Source organism: Carettochelys insculpta, chromosome 9, assembly GCF_033958435.1.
Source record: "Carettochelys insculpta isolate YL-2023 chromosome 9, ASM3395843v1, whole genome shotgun sequence".
NCBI lineage: Eukaryota > Metazoa > Chordata > Testudines > Carettochelyidae > Carettochelys > Carettochelys insculpta.
Window position 1 is genome coordinate 19,612,221 of NC_134145.1, and position 20,159 is coordinate 19,632,379.

The window sequence follows — 20,159 nt, forward strand, 5'->3', positions numbered from 1 at the left end:
CTATTGGAATTAACAGTGCAAAGTTTAAATTAAAGGCATTGTATTTCTATTTCATAGACTCATAGAATACTAGAACTGGAGGGAACCTCAAGAGGTGAAGTCCAGTTCCCTACATTCCTGGCAGGACCAGCACAATCTAGATTAGGGATGCACTAAAGTGGTGAGGGGGGGCACCTGAGGGGGTTGAAATCTCATAAGGGCCGTGTCTACACGTGCCCCAAACTTCGAAATGGCCATGCAAATGGCCATTTCGAAGTTTACTAATGAAGCGCTGAAATGCATATTCAGCGCTTCATTAACATGCGGGCAGCAGCGGCGCTTCGAAATTGATGTGGCTTGCCACCGCGCATCTCATCCAGACGGGGCTCCTTTTTTAAACGACCCCGCCTACTTCGAAGTCCCCTTATTCCCACGAGCTCATGGGAATAAGGGGACTTCGAAGTAGGCGGGGTCCTTTCGAAAAGGAGCCCCATCTGGACGAGACGTGCGGCGGCAAGCCACGTCAATTTCGAAGCGCTGCTGCCGCCCGCATACTAATGAAGCGCTGAATATGCATTTCGAAGTTTGGGGCACATGTAGACGTAGCCAAGGAGGTGCAGCACAATTGATTGCTTGGTCTCAGGCTCATCCATCTCATTAAAAATGTTGAAATGTTACTATTTTTACGTATGTGTATTTACACTTAAAGTTTTTCATTCAACATATCTTGCACATGCCAAAATTTCCATAGTTTTGGGATTGCATTAGACAGGGGGAGGGCTGCTAATTTCAGGGATGAAATATGGTGCCCACTATAAAAAGTTTGCTCACCCCTGATCTGTACCATCCCTAGCAGATGTTTAACTAACCTGCTTTAAATATCCCCAATTATGGAGATTCCACAACCACCCTAAGCATTCCAGTGCTTACCCTGACAGGATGTTTTTCTGAGTGTACAACGTAAACTTCCCATGCTGTAATTTAAGCCCATTGCTTTTTTGTTCTATCATCAAAGGAAGAAGAATTTTTCTGCCAGATCCTTGTAATAACTTTAACTACTTAAGTTATGTTCTGTCAGTCTTTTCCAAACTAAATAACCTAATTCTTTCAATAATCCCTCATAGGTCATGTTTTCTAGATCTTTAATCGTTGTTGTTGTTCTCTGGACCTTCTTGAATTTCTCCACTTCCTTCTTGAAATGTGGTGCCCAAAACTGGACACACTATTCCAGTTGAGGCCTAATCAGCGCAGAGTAGAGTGGAAGAATTGTTTCTTGTGTCTTAAGACAAGTCAGTTAATGCAGCCCAGATTTTTTGGCATCAGTGTCACCCTGTGGACTCATATTTAGCTTGTGGTCCACTCTGACCCCTACATCCCTTTCTGCTGTACTCCTTCCTGGACCATCACTTCCCATTTTGTATAAGTGAAACTGATTGGTCCTTCCAAAGTGGAGTACTTTGCATTTGCCCTTGTTGAACGTCAGCCTATTTACCTGAGACCTTTCTCCAGTGTGTCCAAATCATTTTGAATTATAATCCTATTACAAAGTACTTGCAACTCCCAGATTCTTGTTGTTCAAATTTCATAAGCATACTCTCTCCATGACATTATCTATTACAGTTTATCAATGTTGTATGGGCCTAATATTTTTAATTAGTTTGGTAGGTTGAACTGTTAAATTGCTTTTAAATTAACAGGAAAAATAATGTACACCCGTGAAAGTAACTTTTGTCTTCATTTTGTGTCAGGTTATTGAATCATTATACAATGAGCATGACAGCTTCCAATTTGATTTTTCTTATGTTAGATCTAGTTATTTAAATATATTTTATTTTCCTTTCCAAGATACAAATATGTATATGTAAACTGACTGTTTTCTATTCGCATACATCACAAAACCACCACAAAATTTGACATAGATGACAGCCTTTGATTAGTGGATGGCTGGTACAGAAAGTGTAGAAATTTATGTGGATCACCGATTAAGATCCCTTTACAGGTAACTGTAGTTGGCATAGCAGCTACCTGCATTATGCCTAGTACTTGACTAGTGACAACTATTTGTCCCGTATTCTCCAGGGCATGAAATTCATTCACATTAACAGATAAAGGCTACATCTACACGTGCCCCAAACTTCGAAATGGCCACGCAAATGGCCATTTCAGAGTTTACTAATGAAGCGCTGAAATGCATATTCAGCGCTTCACTAGCATGCGGGCGGCAGTGGCGCTTCGAAATTGACATGCCTTGCCACCGCGCGGCGCGTCTAGACGGGGCTCCTTTTCGAAAGGACCCCGCCTACTTCGAAGTCCCCTTATTTCAATGAGCTGATGGGAATAAGGGGACTTCGAAGTAGGCGGGGTCCTTTTGAAAAGGAGCCCCGTCGGGACGCGACGTGCGGCAGCAAGGCACGTCAATTTCGAAGCGCTGTGGCCGCCCGCATACTAATGAAGCGCTGAATATGCATTTCAGCGCTTCATTAGTAAACTTCAAAATGGCCATTTGTGTGGCTGTTTCGAGGTTTGGGGCACGTGTAGACACGGCCTAAAGCAAGTATCCGTATGTTTTTGTGTTAAACTGATCCTGCAATACACACTCTGCAATACCAATAGCCGCATGTTAGCTTCTGTGAATTACTGAAAAGCAGAAATTTCCATCACTTTCCTTTTAAAAAAACTTGTCTGATCTGATATGGTTAAACTCATTTCTTCTGGGCCTTTTAGTGTGTAGGTTGGCAATAAATACTAAGTGCTTGTTTTTTTACATCTTGCTACTACTGTAGCCAGTATTACATTATATAATGCTTTGTCCAAGTTGATTGCCATTGTCCAGTAAAATCTTAGTAGTTGAAATGCAAGCAGTTCAACGTTAGCAGCTTACTGTTGTTGGACTAACTTGTCTTGAACTGTTATACCACTTACCTGTACTTTATCAATGAAAGCAGTATAAACCCTTAAAATAGATACAGTTATTAGGATAAGGACTTTATACATCTATCCATGCTAGGGTGCTGTACTGGTAAATCACACCTGCATATACTGTTAAGGCTTAGTTTGTCTTTGTGCTTTGATTTTTGTTTGCTCAGTTTTCAGTGTGTTCCTTGAGAAAATGGAGGTTCTTTTAGAATTGGTGTCAATGCGGTATTTTTCCCCTTTAGATTGAGCGTGCTGCTTTTGGTTGCACACACGCACCTCATAGAACAGGAAGAGACCTCGAGAGGTCATCAAATCTAGTCCCCTGCCCTCTTGGCAGGACCAAGCACCATGCCCCTCTTTTTTTAAATCTATTTGCCCCAGATCCTAAATGGCCCCCTTCAAGGATTGAACTCTCAACCCTGGGTTTAGCAGGCTAATGCTCAAATGAAATTATACAGCAAAGAGAGACTTTTCTCCAAATTAGGCTGAGGTAATTTCAAAGCCAGACTTTACTCTGATATAAGTCTCACAAAAGGTCATGTTTTGGCATTGGAAATTACAGCATTAAATCCCTAATTTTTAAGACTTTACAGAGCATCATTACTTGGCATTATGGTCCTTAGTTGGCATTTTCACTATATGAAAGAATACTACCACACACAATAACTTAATAACTTATGTTATTTTGTAGCAACATAAATATCTACAAGTGTCCAGTACTATACAAAGTTGGAAATGTGTTAAACGAATGAAGGGGGAGAAGTGTTTTAATACGTAAATTCATTTTTGAACAGTATTATTTCTTGGAGATTGTGTCTTTCTGTGTTTGGAAACTGTCCCCAGTAGTGACTTCATAACTTGAAGACACTTACTGAGCTTCCCATTGCAAATTAGACACTAAATTTCACCTATTACTATCTCATTACTACAGCATATTTGAAAACATAAATATTGGTAAAACTGATTTCGTTTATAAATCTATTTTTATATAAAATCTTCATAACATTGAGCTACATATTTTCACTTGTTAAAGGTTTAGAAACTGAAAAACAGATGAGGTTACTTTCCCAAAGCAAGTAGTTAAAAGTACTGGGTTTAGAAGCCAGTAGTTCGTGGGTTTCAGCATTGTGCTCAGTGTAGTAGACTGGTCTGCCTTTTGTTTAGTTTTTCACTTATTACTGCTGATTGTTGGTATATACAGAAACAAGGAAAAGTCCTGGGGCACCTTATAGACTAACAAACATTTTGGAGAATAAGACTTCATGGGCAAAGACCCACATGCATTTGATGAAGTGGGTCATTGCTCACCAAAACTTGTGCTCCAAAAAATGTGTTAGTCTGAGGTGCCACAGGACTTGTCCTCATTTTTGCTGCTACAGACTAACACAGCTACCCCTCTTTTTCTTGTTAGTGTATAAATACTATAGGTGACACACACATCGTGCGAAGGGGAAAACAAAAAATAGAAAACTGCCTCAATACCAAGATCTTGAGCTAACATGCAAAATGTCTTAAAACTTCTGTAATTATGAATGGCAGTACATCCATTCACGTTCTTCCAGTTTCAAAAATGGTACTTTCCAAGAAAGCAAGAAAATGTCTTTCTTTTACATGGTCAATGTTTGTAGTAATGTATTTAACTCTGTCTTTGAAGGTAAAACCTCCTTAAGTTATTAATGTTCTGTAGGATTAAGATGAGGGTTTCACGTAGCAGAAGTAATGTCTTGCAACTGTAACTATGTGCAGGACTTTGAAAACTGAATAATCATATTGTCACCTTGGATTCATTCTATAGTTTTTGACCATTAAACAGGAATATAAACTTCTCTTAATAAATAGGACAGTTGAATTCTTTAATGCATCAGACTTTGCAGACATCTTCTGTTTAGATTTTATATTTAGTTTGAGTATTGGTGCAACTTAGGGACTAAGAGTTAGCTTGGCATTCATGATGTAACTTATCAAATTGTTTTAAAAAATTTTTATACTTAGGAGGTTCAGCAACATCTGATGACCATGAATTTGACCCCTCCGCTGATATGCTGGTTCATGATTTTGATGATGAACGCACGTTAGAAGAGGAGGAAATGATGGAAGGAGAAACAAACTTCAGTTCTGAAATAGAGGATCTTACAAGGGTAAATGGCACTTACAGGTTATAAAAAATACCATTTTGTGCAAGATACATTTTGTTGAATTTGATCATAACTGCATTGGCAAACAAATCCTAGGAATGCTGACCTGTTGAGGTACTTTGTCCACAGTTCTATAACGAAGCTGATAGGCTATAATACTTGCTGAGGTATAATTTGTTTATACCTACTGATGTAACTGTGACATTTTAGAGCATCTATAAACATAGCCAAATTTTATTTACATAAATTACTCCCTGTGCATTTGATTAGTGCATTTAATTTCTAATGTCAGTAAATAAAGTTCTAATTTTTTAAAAATTCTTTGTACAAACCTTCTTCCTCATACCATTCCCCTGATGAAGTGGTATTTGCCCCATTCTATTTTACCCAAAGCCACATAATGAGTTGTTAGCAGAGCTGGGATTAAAATGCCAATTAATTATGGATATGCATATATCTTAAAATGTGTACCAAAAGAAATTGCCTTCTAAATATTTTTATCTAGGGCTCCAGCTCTCATTTACATACCACTTAAATGGGCTGTTAGGGGATATGAACTTGGCAGAATCTTGACTTGAATTGCAACTGATTATTCAATCGGGAACAATACTTGGTTTAAGGATGTTCATAATGAATTCTAAACTAGTTTAAATGCAATCTTTGATCTCAGTGGTTGAAAGGCACATGTAGTCTCCAAATGTATATGGAAAGTACATTTTTTTTTCAGCTACAGTAAATCACTGCCAGCTTAACTTTAAAGAGACATTTAGCAAGTTCAATCTGCAAGTAATAATGAATTATCACATTTATAATTGCATGTTTTGTAGCTCCACAGGAAGTAAATCAATTTAGAGACCCTTTGTCTAGCTAGGGTGAATGCTTCAAAGTAGAATTCCTCAAGTGTGCGGAAAGAGCTTTCCATAAAATTGTTTTCCTTCCTTATATTTTTATATATAAATTTTCAAAGTGTTATCTTAGTGGTAAAATTGTGTACCACCTTGTGATGCTCTCAGTCATCAAAAGTCAGGACCGCCAGGGTTTGTTCCTTGGCGAGAGTTGAAAACAATGGTAGTTCTCCATCCTTCAGTTCTCTGCTGAGCAAGACAACGAGTGAGCAGTGGTGCTGTTCAGAGCTAGAGGGAGCCATGAGCTATTTGCTGAATAAGAAGGGTATTATAAATTGGCACTGACCTCCCCTGTACAGTTATCAGCCTGTTGTGAATGAATCTGTTTCTTGAATCCCAGCCAGCTATCTCTGGGCAGAATCTAGTCACTGGTTCTAGCTATAGAACTCAAGAAGAAATGTTCCCAAGATCAGAGCTCTTGTCTGATACCCTTCTTTGAAATGTGGAATGCTGTAATACAGTTCGCGTATATCCTGAAAACAGGGTCAGACCTCCAGACCCACGTGATCCATCAGTTCCACCTAGATTGTGGGCACTCTGGGCTTACTAGTTTCTGCTCTTCAGAGACAGTGTAGTAGGAGAAAATGGAACACAGATTTAGCAAAAGAATGGCTAAGCTGTAGTGACTTCTAAAGTATTCAAAATTTGTAGATCTTTGAAAATATCAAAGTTCAGATACACGCTGTCCCTTCCTAAGCTCAGCCTTACTAGTGAGTCCATACTTTGTCAACATCTCAGGCTGGGCAGTCTCTCTTGAAGTTCTAACATATGATGATTGGTTCCCTACAGCTTGCTAGTATACCCTCCATGCTCTTAAACAGAGCCTCAGGCTCTGTGCTATGTGCTCTTAGTAAGAAGCTCCAGATCTACTACTTGTGCTTATATTCTCCCTCTCACCCTAGCTGTGTAGGCCCATATGTACAGAAAACACTGTTTCATGGGTGTGGACCAATAACTAAGAAACAAAGCAATGGTCTTAGATTTCAATCTTGAGGGGTCTCAATTATAGATCCTTTAAGGTGTCCTACAGCTTTCCTGAGCTGGGAACCTCTGCAATATAATAGCTACCCTGGGGTAAGTTCACACTTGTGCAGTTACAATGCTTACACTTCTACAGATAGGGCAACATAGAGATAATTTGATACCAACTGGTCCCCACTTTGTCACAGAGGTTGCTAGGACCCCAAAGCTCCTGGAGCATAATTGAGTAAGGCAGGCACAAAGAATCCATCTAAATTGGAGTGGTCAGTAACCAGCCTGCAGGCCGAATGTGGTTCATCAGAATTAGCTGCCAGCTGGCCCAAGATGTATTGTGTACCTGAGAGTCCACAGGTATGGCCATGCTCAGTTCCAAAGGGCGGTGGTTCACTGTTCTTGGCCGGCAGGAGTTTCAGGAAGCATCATGGGCTGGGTTGCCACTTCCCAAAATTTCTGTGAGAAGTGTGAACTGCAGCCTCTGGGAGCTACAAGCAGCTGTACCTTTGGACACTCAGGTAAACAAAACATCTGGTGGCTCTCCAACAGCTAATCCTGACAAACTGTCTGGCCTGTGGGCAGTTATCGCCCGCCCCAATCTAAATAAAGAGAAATGTTCTAAATGCACTACAGTCTTATTAGAGGGTGAGGTAATCTGGATCAACTTCTGTTGTAAAGGGAGAGAGAAACAAGCTTTTGAGTTAAAGTTAAAGCTCTTCAGTTAAAGTAAAAAAAAAAAATCTATGTAGCTTGGAAGCTTGTTGCCTCTACAACAGAAGCTGGTTCAATAAAAGATATTACTTCACCCACCTTGTCTCTCTAATATCCTGGCATTGCATGCCACAGTCTTGTAGGTAGTACACATACCTCTTAGTTCTGACACAGGAAAATGTAGTTTCTCCCCACTTCTCTGTAAAGATTTACATACAGAAGGTGTCGCATTACTAAGGCTTTGGCCACACTACCCCCTCCTTTCAGAGGGGGCATGGTAATGAGCCACTTCAGCAGATGCTAATGAGGTGCTGCTATGAATATGCAGCACCTCATAAGCATAATAGCAGCCATGCGTGCTTTGAAAGTGCTGATTTCTAAACGCATGCCACCTGTGTAGCCGGGGGCCTTTTGAAATGACCCCCTTAATTATAGCAGTGCCTCATTAGCATCTGCCAAAGTGGCTCATTACCATGCTCCTTCCTAAAGGGGGCATTACTGTGGCCATAGCCTAAAGGTTTTCATTCCTTAAATATACTATAAGATGTTTGCTAAAATACTCTGTTATATTACAGTGTACCCAGAGGCTCCAATCAAGTTCAGAGTAGGATGACTATTTTTTCAAAAGGGGAGTCAGGACTTGGTACCTGTCTCTCCTGGTTCCTCCGAACTCTGGCCTCCAGCCAGGCCAAATGCTGGGGACTGTTTGGGTTAGGAGCTGCCTAAGGAACCTACACCGCTATGGGAGAGCCCAGACCTAGGGTGCTCAAGTCCACCCCCTGGCATATGTCCCTAGCCCACAGGATGTGCTGCCCAGGACAGATGTAAAGTCTGGGGCTTGACACAACACCTTGGGATCTCTGGGAGGCTCTTGCTACTGAGCAGTTCTCCTGTCTGGCCTAGGCAGCTGTGGGACCTTGGAAGAATGGGCGTCTTGTGGCAAAAAGAGACGAAGGCCCATCTCAGCCATTCTGCACCAAGAGGAGGCTGGTACTGTCCAGTGTTTCCTCTAATCTTTTCCATTCATTTTTTTTTTTTCCCCATCCACATGCAGAATAAAATTTTTGTGAAAATGTGTTGCACAAGTAGAAACAACAAACCTACCTGTGGCACTGGCATTTGAATCTTTCCTGAGTGGCTGCCCAAGCCCTCGGCTGACTGAGAACATTGGTGCTGCTCCTGAGCTTCAGGCAGACACTGAGCAGCACCATAAAGACTCTGGGACAAACACTGTCCTGGAGTCAGTTGGTGGGGAACTTAAGTTCTGCACTTCAGGACTGCTCTGTCCAGTTTGGGACAGGCGATCACCCTAGTTCCAAGCCTGATAGGCTAGCACTGAAAACACGCATGATACTGTATCCTTTTATGAAAAGGACTGAGCTTTAAGACAACACAACAAATCAGTGGAACAGTCACAATTGGAGAGAGGGTAAATAGCATTGATAGGTATATGAACTTGTAGAGATCAGCTGTGCAGTCTACATAGACTAGCTTTGTTACTTGCTTTTATGTATATTTTCAAAATACCAGTAATTCCTACGGTACGTGTATTACCATAAATAAAAACTAGCTATGCTTTGTTAAATACAGCATATTTTGTAATGCAATATATTAATTCTTAAAGTCCTTCCAATCATTAGTGTGAACCAGCAGTACAGGTTGAACCTCCCTAATCCTGCACCCTTGGGACCTGACTGTTGCCAAACAAGAGAATTTGCCACACTACAAGAGGTCAATATCGTCTAGCAGCATTACTAACACTTCACGTTTAGGGGTAAATTACAGCTAAATAACAGCACAGAACACTGAGAGCCAGGACTGGTGGCTGTAAACAAACTTTACGGTACCACAGGAAACTTGGCCACACCCGTAAGTGGTCGTTTGGCTAACAAATCATGATAGATTACAGATGTTGCTGGACTAGAGAGGTTCAAACTGTACTGATAAGTTTACGGTATGTTTTAGTTTAATTTGTAAAGTGTTTTCTCTTAGCCCCCAATGTCTCTTCTTGAGCATCTTGTCATGGTGTTTATATGTTCTGTTTTTTTGGATGTGAGGGAAAAGGCTTTTAGTATTGACACGTTCTAATATTTCCTATAGTAGTATAGTATAATAGTATTTTTATGTGCTGTGCAGTGGGTCTGCTTTTCTCAAGCATTGTCACTGGTGTAAGGCATTTGTTATTTCAAACATTGTGGGCCTAGGAGTGGGCAGTTATTTTCGATGGGGCAGGGACAATGTTCCCTCTAATCTGTTCCATCCCTGGGTAGATTTTTTTTTTTTCCATCCATGGGTGGAGTGATTATTTGTGTACCAAGACACACGTGAGTGTGCACCTCCAATAGAAACACACAACCTATCAGCGATATTTTAAAGTTACTTTTAATTGTACATTTGTAGACAATTTTTAGTAGTTTTATTTTAAAAAGTCGTGCAACCATGTGCTTAGTAGTATTCACCTTTTGCACATGCTGAGGAGTATCTGTGAACAGAGACCTGCCAGTCGCTATTGTGCATAATTTGGGAATGTGTAATTAAAATTAGTTAAAATTCCTATAGTTCTATGTTAGAAGTCCTGCCATATGTCATTCAAGAAATAATTTTCCCCAGATTTTGTAAAGTTTTCACATGTGCATTCCTCACATTTTTACCCATGATAGATTGTGCAAAATACAGATCTTAAAAATGTAGAGAAGGTCTGAGTCTGACACATCTTTGTAGAAGTCAAAATTTCATTTGGATGTTATTCAGGAAGGTGATATGCCAATTCATGAACTGCTTAGCCTTTATGGTTATGATGGTACGGTCCCACCCCCAGAAGAGGAAGATGATGAAGAGGAGGAAGAAGAGGAGGAAGAGGAAGATGAAGATGTTGATAATGATGACAACAGTGGGTGTAGTGGAGAAAACAAAGTAAGTGGCTTTAATTGGGAAAAAACTTTCCCATTTTGTTTTCTAGTACTATGTACTTAACCTCCTGAACTAGTTTGCCTCTTTCTTATTTAGTCACTACAGATTGAACCTCTGTAATCTTGCAACAACCATAATCTGTCATGATTTTAGTTAGCTGGATGAGAACTTACCGTGGGTGTGGCCAGGTTTCCTTTGGTCCCATGAAGTCTGCACACAGCCACCAGTACTGGCTCTTAGGGTTCTGTGCTGTTGTTTAGATGTAATTTACCCCTAAATGTCTTCTAGGAGCCCAATAAGCAGTGGAAGTGTTGGTAATGCCACTAGGATAATATTGACCACGTGTGGTCTAGCAAATTCTCTCATTCGACATCAGTCAGGTCTTTAGGGTGCTGGACTAGAAAACTTGTAGTAGACATACAAGCCCTTCTTGGAAGTGCAAGATGTCAAACAGCAGAACATTAAAACCAGCCACACTGGGTTAGACCAGTGGTCTGTCTGCCACAGTGTCCTATCATTCAGCAGTAGCCAGTGTCAGGTGCTCCAGAGGGAATGAACAAAACGGAATCGTTGAGTGAGCCATCCCCTCTCATCCACTCCGAGCTTCTGACTGTCAGAGCTAGGGACGCCCAAAGCATGAAGTTGCATCCCTGACCATCTTGTCTAATAACCACTGAGGAGCCTGTCCTCATTAACTGATCAGTTGCTTTTCTGAACACTGTAGTGTTAGCCTTCAACATCCTTTTGCAAGGAGTTTCACAGATAGACGGTGCATAGTGTGAATTACTTCCTTTTGTTGATTTTAAACCTGCCTACTTCTTGTATTATGTGAATGAATAATTAACACTTCCTTATTCACTTTCTCCAGTCACAACTGTATAGACATCTGTCATGTCCCTTGTAGTCATCTCTTTTCCAAGCTGAAAAGTCCCAGTCTTAGCTTTTCTCCTACAGAAACTATTCAGACCACTTAATCATTATTCTTGCCATACTCTTACCTTCTTCAGTACTAATAATCTCGTCTGAGATGAGGTGACCAGTACCTCATTCAGTATCCAGAACTGATGTGATATTCAGACTACATGGATTTGCACATGGCATCTTTATATTCTGTCATCTTATCTGTGCCTTTTGTAATGATTCCTAATATTCTTAGGTTTTTTGACAGCCATTGCATATGGAACAGATGTTTTCAGAGCGGTCCACAATGGTTTCAATATCTTTGAGTGGTGATATCTAAGTTTTAGACCTCATGATTTTATATGTATATTTGATTTGCAGTGTGTTATTTTGTATTTATCAGAATTTGAATTTTATCTGACATTTTGTTGCCCAATCACTTGGTTTTTTGAGATCCCTTTGTAACTCTTAAGTCCAAAGCAGAGTACAATCTTGAGTACTTTTGTAGTGTCTGCAAATTTTGCCAGTTCAGTGTGTCCATATTTTTCTCAATCACTTATGAATTTGTTGAAAAGCATTGGTCCCAGGACAGCTCCATGGAGGACCCACTTATTTACCTGTGTCTGTTCTGAAAATTGACCATTTATTCCTACCCTTTTTTCCTGTCTTTCAGTTAGTTCATGATGCATGACAGAATCTTTCCTCTTAGTCCATGACTGTTTAGTTTGTTTAATGAGGAACATTGCCAAAGGATTTCTGAAAATCCACGTACATTAAATCACCCTTACCCACATGTTCGATTCCCTCAAAGAATTCTAGTAGCTTTGTAAGGCATGATTTCCCTTTAGAAGACCCATGGGATCTCACCATGTGTCTTTCCCCCCCCCCCCCCCCCCAACAAATCATGTTCATCTATTGATGTCATAATTCTGTTCTTTACTATATGTAACCCACACACATTCTGGGTGTAGTATACTGTCCCTTCTAGTGGCACTGAGACCACTTTGAGAGAGAGAGTGTCTAAACTATAGTTTCAACCAATGTGCCCGGTATTCAGTTTAGGCTTACTAACCTATAATTGCCAGGATTGTCTGGGGAACCTTTTAGAAAAATGAGTATTGCATTTGCTGTCTTTCAGTCATTTGATACAGAAACTGAAACAAATAGTTTTTGCCATGTTGGAAGGCAAATCTAATATGAATTCTTGCATGTGGCTGCACTCCCAAACACTGCAGAATTAATTTCAAAAGGTCTCCAAAAGGTCTTCAAAAGTGTGGAAGAAGCAACAAGCAATACAGCCAATGTATCTTTTTGTGAGGAGGCCAAGTAACCCCTAGTTTTATCAGAGGACCCCTCTTCCTTCCCCTGCCCCATATCCAGTTATAGTTGATTGAGGATCAACTACTAATATACTTAGGCACTTTTACAGATGTTGACTCATCATTTTTGTCTGCTGAATTTACTGCAGCTTTATCTATTACCAAGTCAGTCAGATTCAGAATAGAACTTGTCTAACTGGACCAGCAGTCTGACCCAGTCCAGTAACTTTTATTCTCCTATGAAAGGCACTTGAACTTTAATCACTTGCTCAGAAAAGAGCTCTAAACATGTTTGATCCTTATAACACCCAGCATTGATACTGAGACAAATTACAAATTTCATATTACTATAGCATTATATACAACATAATTTTCTTCAAAATGTAGTGCCTGACACTTTTGAAAAGTCTGTGTGTTTGAGCATATTACTATGAATGTAATTAATCAATAGTTACTTTACTGATGAGTTGTGGTACTGGAACAGAGTTCCACTGTGGTTGCAGATTTCTTGAATTTCTGAATTAACTATTTTAAATCATCCTGACTGATTATATTAAAGGCTGCCAGTGACTGTTCCTGTATAATAGCTAAAAATAAACATATGGTTAAAATATTTCATGAGAATGTCCTTATGATCATGCCCTCTTTAAAATGCATTCCTATGAACTCTTAAGATAAATGAGCATCTTTCATTTTAGAAGGCATTTTTCTGCTTGCAGTTCTCCAGACTCTGCCATTAACTGTAGTTGTTGTTATTGCTTCTATACTGTCATGATATTATATCTTGGCTATTGTTGGTGGGCTTTTAAAGCACATAACCTTACAGTATTTCAGTTACATTATAAAATCCTTTGTACAATTAATACCAAAAAACTCAAGAGGCCAGGGAGCTTGAAAAGGGAAATAGTTTGTCCTTAATAAATAATGCACTGTTTATTATAGCGCTCTCAACTGAGGACCTGTGTTACCCATTTTATGGTATGGAAACTGAGGCACAAGTGAGTTAAGTATCTTTTGCAAAGTTGCATGAGAGATGCATGTGTGTTAAGATATCAATTTAGGGCCGTGCCTTCAAGGTTATTTAGCCTTTTTGCCATTTTGAGGAAGAAGCCAATTGGTTTGATTATGGATTCTATTAAGGTAATATGAAAACAAATAGAATCTAAACAAATATATCACTGGCTAAATTAACATAATGTTCCTAAACAAAAGGAGGATGGAACAATAAAATGACTAAATCAAAGACTCTAGTCGAGGCTGAATTGAATTAATCAAAGTGTTAATACCATAAAGTGGGTTCTACAGTTGATCCAATGATTTCAATTTTATCACAAGGTCAGTGAAACACATGATGACTCTTAGGTCTAATTTCAACTCTTGGATTAGTATGTGGAGTTGGTGTCCTGTGGTACACAGGAGATGAAACTAGTTTGATCTGGTGGTCCTTTCTGGCCTTGGCCCACCCACTTTTTGGGTGGAATGCACAGAATACACAAGCAACTGTTTTTAAAGTATGTAAATTTGTTCTTGTGATTTAAAAGCTCCCCAGTAAAAATTGCAAAGTCTGTGCAAATTGAATACCTCCTGAAAACCAAAAGTTTTACAGTTCGGATATCATGCTTACAGAAACAAGAAATAAAAGGTAGAAAACTAGTGGGAAAATGTACTTAATGCAATATCAAGAATGGAAGCTTTAAAATGACAGTAAATTAAAAATGAAAAGTTCCTTTGGCATCATTGATTTGGCTGTATTGCATTTGGATTGTTTGACTTCTTGTTTACCTATTAAACTTGCAACCTATATTCTGCTTTATCATTAAAAGCATAAGAGATGTGCATAATGTCTGAGATGTTGCAACAAATAAGTGTAAGCAAGTTGCATTGGTTATCTTTACTAAATGCATAAATCAATCCACTAACTGATTTTTCATCTTTTATCATATAATTTCAACTCTAAAATCTCCCCATCTGGTGGTTTCATTTCTGTACAACACCTGTTCTTTTAATGTTTGATCTTTATACCATTTTTGCTTAACCCGGTGATGTAGGAATTGGAGTATGCTGGTCTCCTTGAGTGAAATCTAATTATTGAAGGTTTTTATGATAAACTCTCACCTTGAAGAGTAACTACAAGCTAGGGATGTGGTTTGCCACTCATACACATACTTAAGCACAAGTATAAATAGTAGAATATCTGCAGTACTGTGGGCAGCAGTACATCTCAGTTGTGCCAAGAATGTGCTCACATGGGGTTCAGGCAGCTTTGTACTTGGCTCAGCTGAGCCATGCTGCTGTTCTCTGTGGTACTTTGGCCACATTACTATTTTTTACTCATGCTAGCTCTAATCTAGCTACCGTTAATATATATATACACTCGAGGAATCGCATTTCTAGGTCATAGTGTAAATGTAGTCTTCCACGTAATATTAGAAATGATTATCCAGTGTTTCCTAATTCTGATATTCAGAGAGCCCAAAATTCTGGGAGAACTATTTTAAAACTAGGGGCATTCTTTAAGAGAAAGTGAGATAAAGAACTCCATGCCTTTATAATGTCCAGTTTTTTTAGGTTATTGCCTAAAATATGGTCTATCAGAGTTTAAAAAATAACGCTTGCCAATTAAAAGTGAAGAGAATTTGTGCCTTTCAGTTTTAATGCCTGTAAGGTCACTGATGCATGTTCAGTGCCTAGCATGAGAATTTTGAAGAAAGCTTGTGATTCAGATGAATAAGATTATGCAATTGACTTATCCCTTGGTTCTAAGGTTCGCACACTGCATGTCCTTACATACAGTTTCACTAATTTAGGTCTGTGCTCCTGGAGAAACAGAGAATTACTTCATAATACAAATCCAGCATATCTCCATCCCTGCTTAGTTTGGGTAGGTAAAGGATATCAATTATATCATCTTTCTCAGACCCCTGGAACTCAGAAAATAACTCCATTCTCACAAATCTGACGGTACTTGATGTTGCTTATGGGAGAAAATTGGAACTCTACATTTCCGTGCTGGAAAAACTAAATACCATAGTTAATTCTAGTTAGCTCATTGAATGTTTTAACTTTGACTGACTACTAGAAATATTTTTTTTCAAAATATGTATCATTAGTGTATTTCATGTACTGTCTTTGTGAGTGTCCACAGCCAGTAGCACTACAGCCTATACTTCATTGTGTACAACATCCTCTTTTGTTTGAACTTACTGAAAATGTCATTTAATAAAAAGATGTTTTGTAATGCAGAAGTTCTAACTGGTCTTCTGTTTGCTTCCTTGTATTTAAGGAGGAGACCATAAAGGATTCATCAGGTCAGGAGGATGAGACACAGTCCTCCAATGATGACCCAGCACCATCTGTTGCTTCTCAAGATCCACAGGAGATCATTCACCCACGTCGATGTAAATATTTTGATGCAAGTATGTGATGTGTAATACTAAGCTCCATCATCTAAATTGTCTAACTTTATAAGATCTAGATTAATGGAGTACTGAGTTACTAAAATGTCTTGCTGCTTGTTTGTCAAATTTCTCTTCTTCTATCACTGTTCTTTATTAAGTCGTTCAAACATAAGGTTTTTTGTTGTCCACTGTCTTTAGCATATGATAAAGCATCTCTTTGTTCTACAAAGTTATGGACTATGTATATTAATCTTATTAAAGGAAAAAGATAGAAGTAAATCTGGTGCACAGTTTAAAAAGAGAAGCAAAATATAAAGCCAATATATACTTTAAATATTCTTTACGCTGTTTGTAACCTTGCATTGTAGTATTGCTCAAGTGCAGCATTCCTCCAAGGTGTGGTCTGTGGAGTTCTGCTGGTGATTCAGGAAGAGTTGGCTGGGTGCAAGGTGCTGGCCTACCTCCTTATTTTCAGCTGCTACTTCACACTAAAAAGACAATAAAAATACTTGCTTATATAACTATTTCCAGTAAGCAGTTGCTGTAGTTTCTACATGGAAGCTAAATTATTGTAAATAAGAGAGGTGCTGGTCCACAAGACAGTATGTGCTAAGTGGTGCTGGTCTTAAAACTTTAAGAACCCTTGTGTTAGTAAGTGAAAACTAGAAAAATGAAATTGACAAGAAACAAAAAATAAAACTTCCTGTTTCTGTTGCTTAATCTCAGTAATGACAAAATGAATAAATATAATCAAACTAAAATAGGTTTTTGAAAATTTCATATTTTTAAGTTGTGGAGGGAAAAGTTATACAGAGGGAAATTTTGCTTTTGAAATACTTGATGTCATTTTCATTACTCCTGTTTCCCTGCTCTATGTCTCCACAACTTTTCTGTTCCTTAGATGTGCTTAAAATTCACTCTTGCATGCCATAAACACAGTTTCTCAGTGAGGGGTACCAGGGCCAACAGCGGAACCCTGATGGTTCAATTTAGCGTGGCTTCACTAGGTGCACTAAATCAAATCCCGGAAGATTGACCACCACCGGGTTGGTCTTCTGGTAAGTGGAGATATAGCCTTATGCTGATATCTTAGGTTAGCTTTTGGTTCCTCTGCCAATGTTTGAGAGCACTGATTTGCGGTTGATAAAGGGGTTGTTCTTTTTTTATCACACATCCTCATATGCTGACATTGAGGCTGCTTTCAATACCATGTAAATGATCGTCCCTAGTACAGACTGTTGTTCAACAAATCCATATCCTGACTTAAGTAGTCCCAAATGTTGAAGTTATGATAGCAAATGCAAGTACCAGATGTTACAGGTATTAAGGAGTCTGCTTTCTCAGGGCTACCCATGCCTAGCTAAACTGACTGAGCTGAGAAATTCAGCCCTTCTGAATGTCATTGTGCCTGAGAATGTAACAGCTGAATTTGGAGTGCCCCACCTGTGGTTCTCCAAGGCTGCATCTACACTAGCAAGTTCTTTTGGAAAATCCAGCCCTTTTTTTGAAAACATGTGCAGCATCCACACACAAAATACGCTCTTTTGATCTGAAATCAAAAATGTGGCTCTTCTTCTGGAAGCTGTCTTCTGCTCCCAGATCAGGAAGAGTGCCTTATTCGAAAGCATCTTTTTATAAAAAAAAAAAAAAAAAGTGTAGATGCTTCAAGGGCCCTTTTTTCAAAAGAGCAGTCGTCATGGTGGCGGATTTTTCAATCCCTGGCCCATTCTTTTGAAAGAGCAGGCCTGTGTGGATGCTCTCTAGCAAAACAGCAGATCCATCTTTCGTTACACTTTTTGTGTGTGGAGGTGCTTTTTGGAAAGATCTATTCCAGAAGAACTTCTTCTGAAAGATTGCTGTAGTGTAGACATAGTCCCAAGTGTAAACAGTTCAAGAGAGGCTAGCTGTGATGCTTTTCTTGCTAGAAGGGTGTGGAAAGACCGGGGTGGATGCAGGACCTGAAATGAAATGAGTGACCAGCCTGCCAGGTATTTTTGAAAGTAAGGACAAGCTGGGTGTCAGTGTAATTACTGAAGACACTGGCATGCCTGCAGATAAGAGCTATCCTTGATCAACTGGGGTGTTTGCCTATAATTGTAAAGTTGGATAAAAGAGAGAAACTGTTCACTAAAAACCTGCAGTCTTTCTAATGAACATTCTGGATAGCCATTCTGAATAAGCATATTAGCTGCGTGTTTTGGTATTTTTTCCTTCTTTTACAGTAGAATTGGAGACCTTTCAATTAGAAAATAGATCGAGTTATGGTGGTCTCCTGCTTTGCTCTTCCTTAATGAGATCCCAGCCGTATGTTCATTCACAGAGAGGTGGTTGTGGCATGACAGCTCAAGATCCTAATAGCCTGCCAGCAGTGGCTTTGAGCAATATGCTGCCAAGACGCATTTTACTGGAATATAATGATGGCCTGAAAGAGATTTAGTCCTTCCCATGCAAATAGTGTCTGAAAATTTCTTGTAGACAGTGAAATAGAAGAAGAATCTGAGGAAGATGAAGATTATATTCCTTCAGAAGACTGGAAAAAGGTAACATTTAAGGGCTTGCTATATCATCTTTATAAATTGTGTTCTTAAATACAGTGTACTGTAGATTATTCCAAGCACAAGTGGATATTGTATCCTATCAACAGATGGAGAATAGGGAATAAGAGTTCACTGGCATTAGTTCCTATAAATAGGCTCCTTTTATACTAATGTGCAGTTTATCCAGTGTGCAGAATAAGTTGTGTAATTTGACAACCTGGTGTTTTTAGTTATCTTTAGCTTGTTTTCCATAAATCATGTCATAATTTTGTGATTAAAATGCAAATCCTGCCAAGTTAAGAATTTTAAACTTTGCTTTCCCTTCGCTGTCTATTTTGTAAAGTTCATGGTGTTTTTCGCTACCGTCGGGGGCAAGGACTGCTTTACTTAGGAGTAACCTCCATTTTTGGGATCCCCCACTTTGGCAGAGGCTTTAGGGAAACCACTAGGCAGAAAATCTGGAGTACAAGCAAAGGAAGTCAGTTACAGGGTTAGTTTGCATTTCTGTTCTTTCTCAGGTCTCTGAGTGCACCCTTTCAGGTGTCAGGCCTTTAACTTTTACCTTTCTAGAGTGCAATCAGATGGTTCTCCTCTTCCTAGGCCAGTCCCTGGCTATTGTGCTTTGTGTGTCAACAGTGTTTTCCCCACTAGGTCTGACTGAGTTTGGTCCCTTTTCACCAGTCATCACAGATGGCTTTCTCAAACCAAAGTGTTTAATCTTAGCAGTAGGAGTAAAGTGCAACATGAGAGGAAAGGTTTGAAAACAGTCTATATGCATGTTTCTTACTTGAAGATCTACCATCTGATGATATTGACCCAGAGACAACTATTTCACATGTCCAATGGGGGTGGTATGGAAGTGTGTGTCAGTCCAAACAGCTTATTGGCAACAACTGCCCTGGTCTCTGGACAGAGTGTTTTTAATCCTTCTGATCTGCTGCCCCCCTTCCCACCCCTTCCAGCTTGTCTCTGTAACAAGCTGTAACCTTGAGGTAGGCTCTAAAGTTTTGTGTTATTATTCATGCTGACATGTTTACTGAGAAGTAGTGTATCTTGAGCTGTTTGTTTCACTTCCTGCTTGTATTTTCCAGCAGCTGGCTATTAAATTAAACTAACATTGATAATCCAATAAACATGTCACACACAGTATTCATAAATTATCAGAACGGCTTTAAATCCATCAGACTCGATCCAACCAATCAGGAGAATGTAACTTCATTTAATGAAATAAATCCTGAGATGTAAATAAGTGACACTGAAATAATTGGTTTCTTTGTTCTTAACTTCACACCTGAGGTGCTTTAATACAACTCAGGTATTGAATGAAGTACATTTAATTGCCTTAAATATAATAAATAGATTCAAAAGAGTGCATATTTAATTCTTCTTTCCTCTGCCAATTATACCACATAAATAACTATAATAAATGTGCACAGTGTGAAGGGTTTTTAACTCCCAAAATAAAGGAAAAGGG

The 20,159-nt window shown here is 39.1% G+C and overlaps 1 protein-coding gene across 3 annotated transcripts in view; it reads left to right on the top strand.

Annotated features, from left to right (window-relative positions):
- The window catches only part of MIER1 (MIER1 transcriptional regulator), a 54,379-nt gene that overhangs the window by 18,104 nt on the left and 16,116 nt on the right, over nt 1–20,159 (top strand). The window contains exons 3-6 of one of the 3 annotated variants that reach the window (XM_075002913.1): nt 4,888–5,033; nt 10,373–10,534; nt 16,034–16,166; nt 18,624–18,688. In XM_075002913.1, coding sequence (XP_074859014.1) covers nt 4,888–5,033; nt 10,373–10,534; nt 16,034–16,166; nt 18,624–18,688 — 506 coding nt within the window. The remainder of the gene's footprint in view (nt 1–4,887; nt 5,034–10,372; nt 10,535–16,033; nt 16,167–18,623; nt 18,689–20,159) is intronic. The other 2 variants (XM_075002915.1, XM_075002916.1) reach the window with 2 other exon arrangements.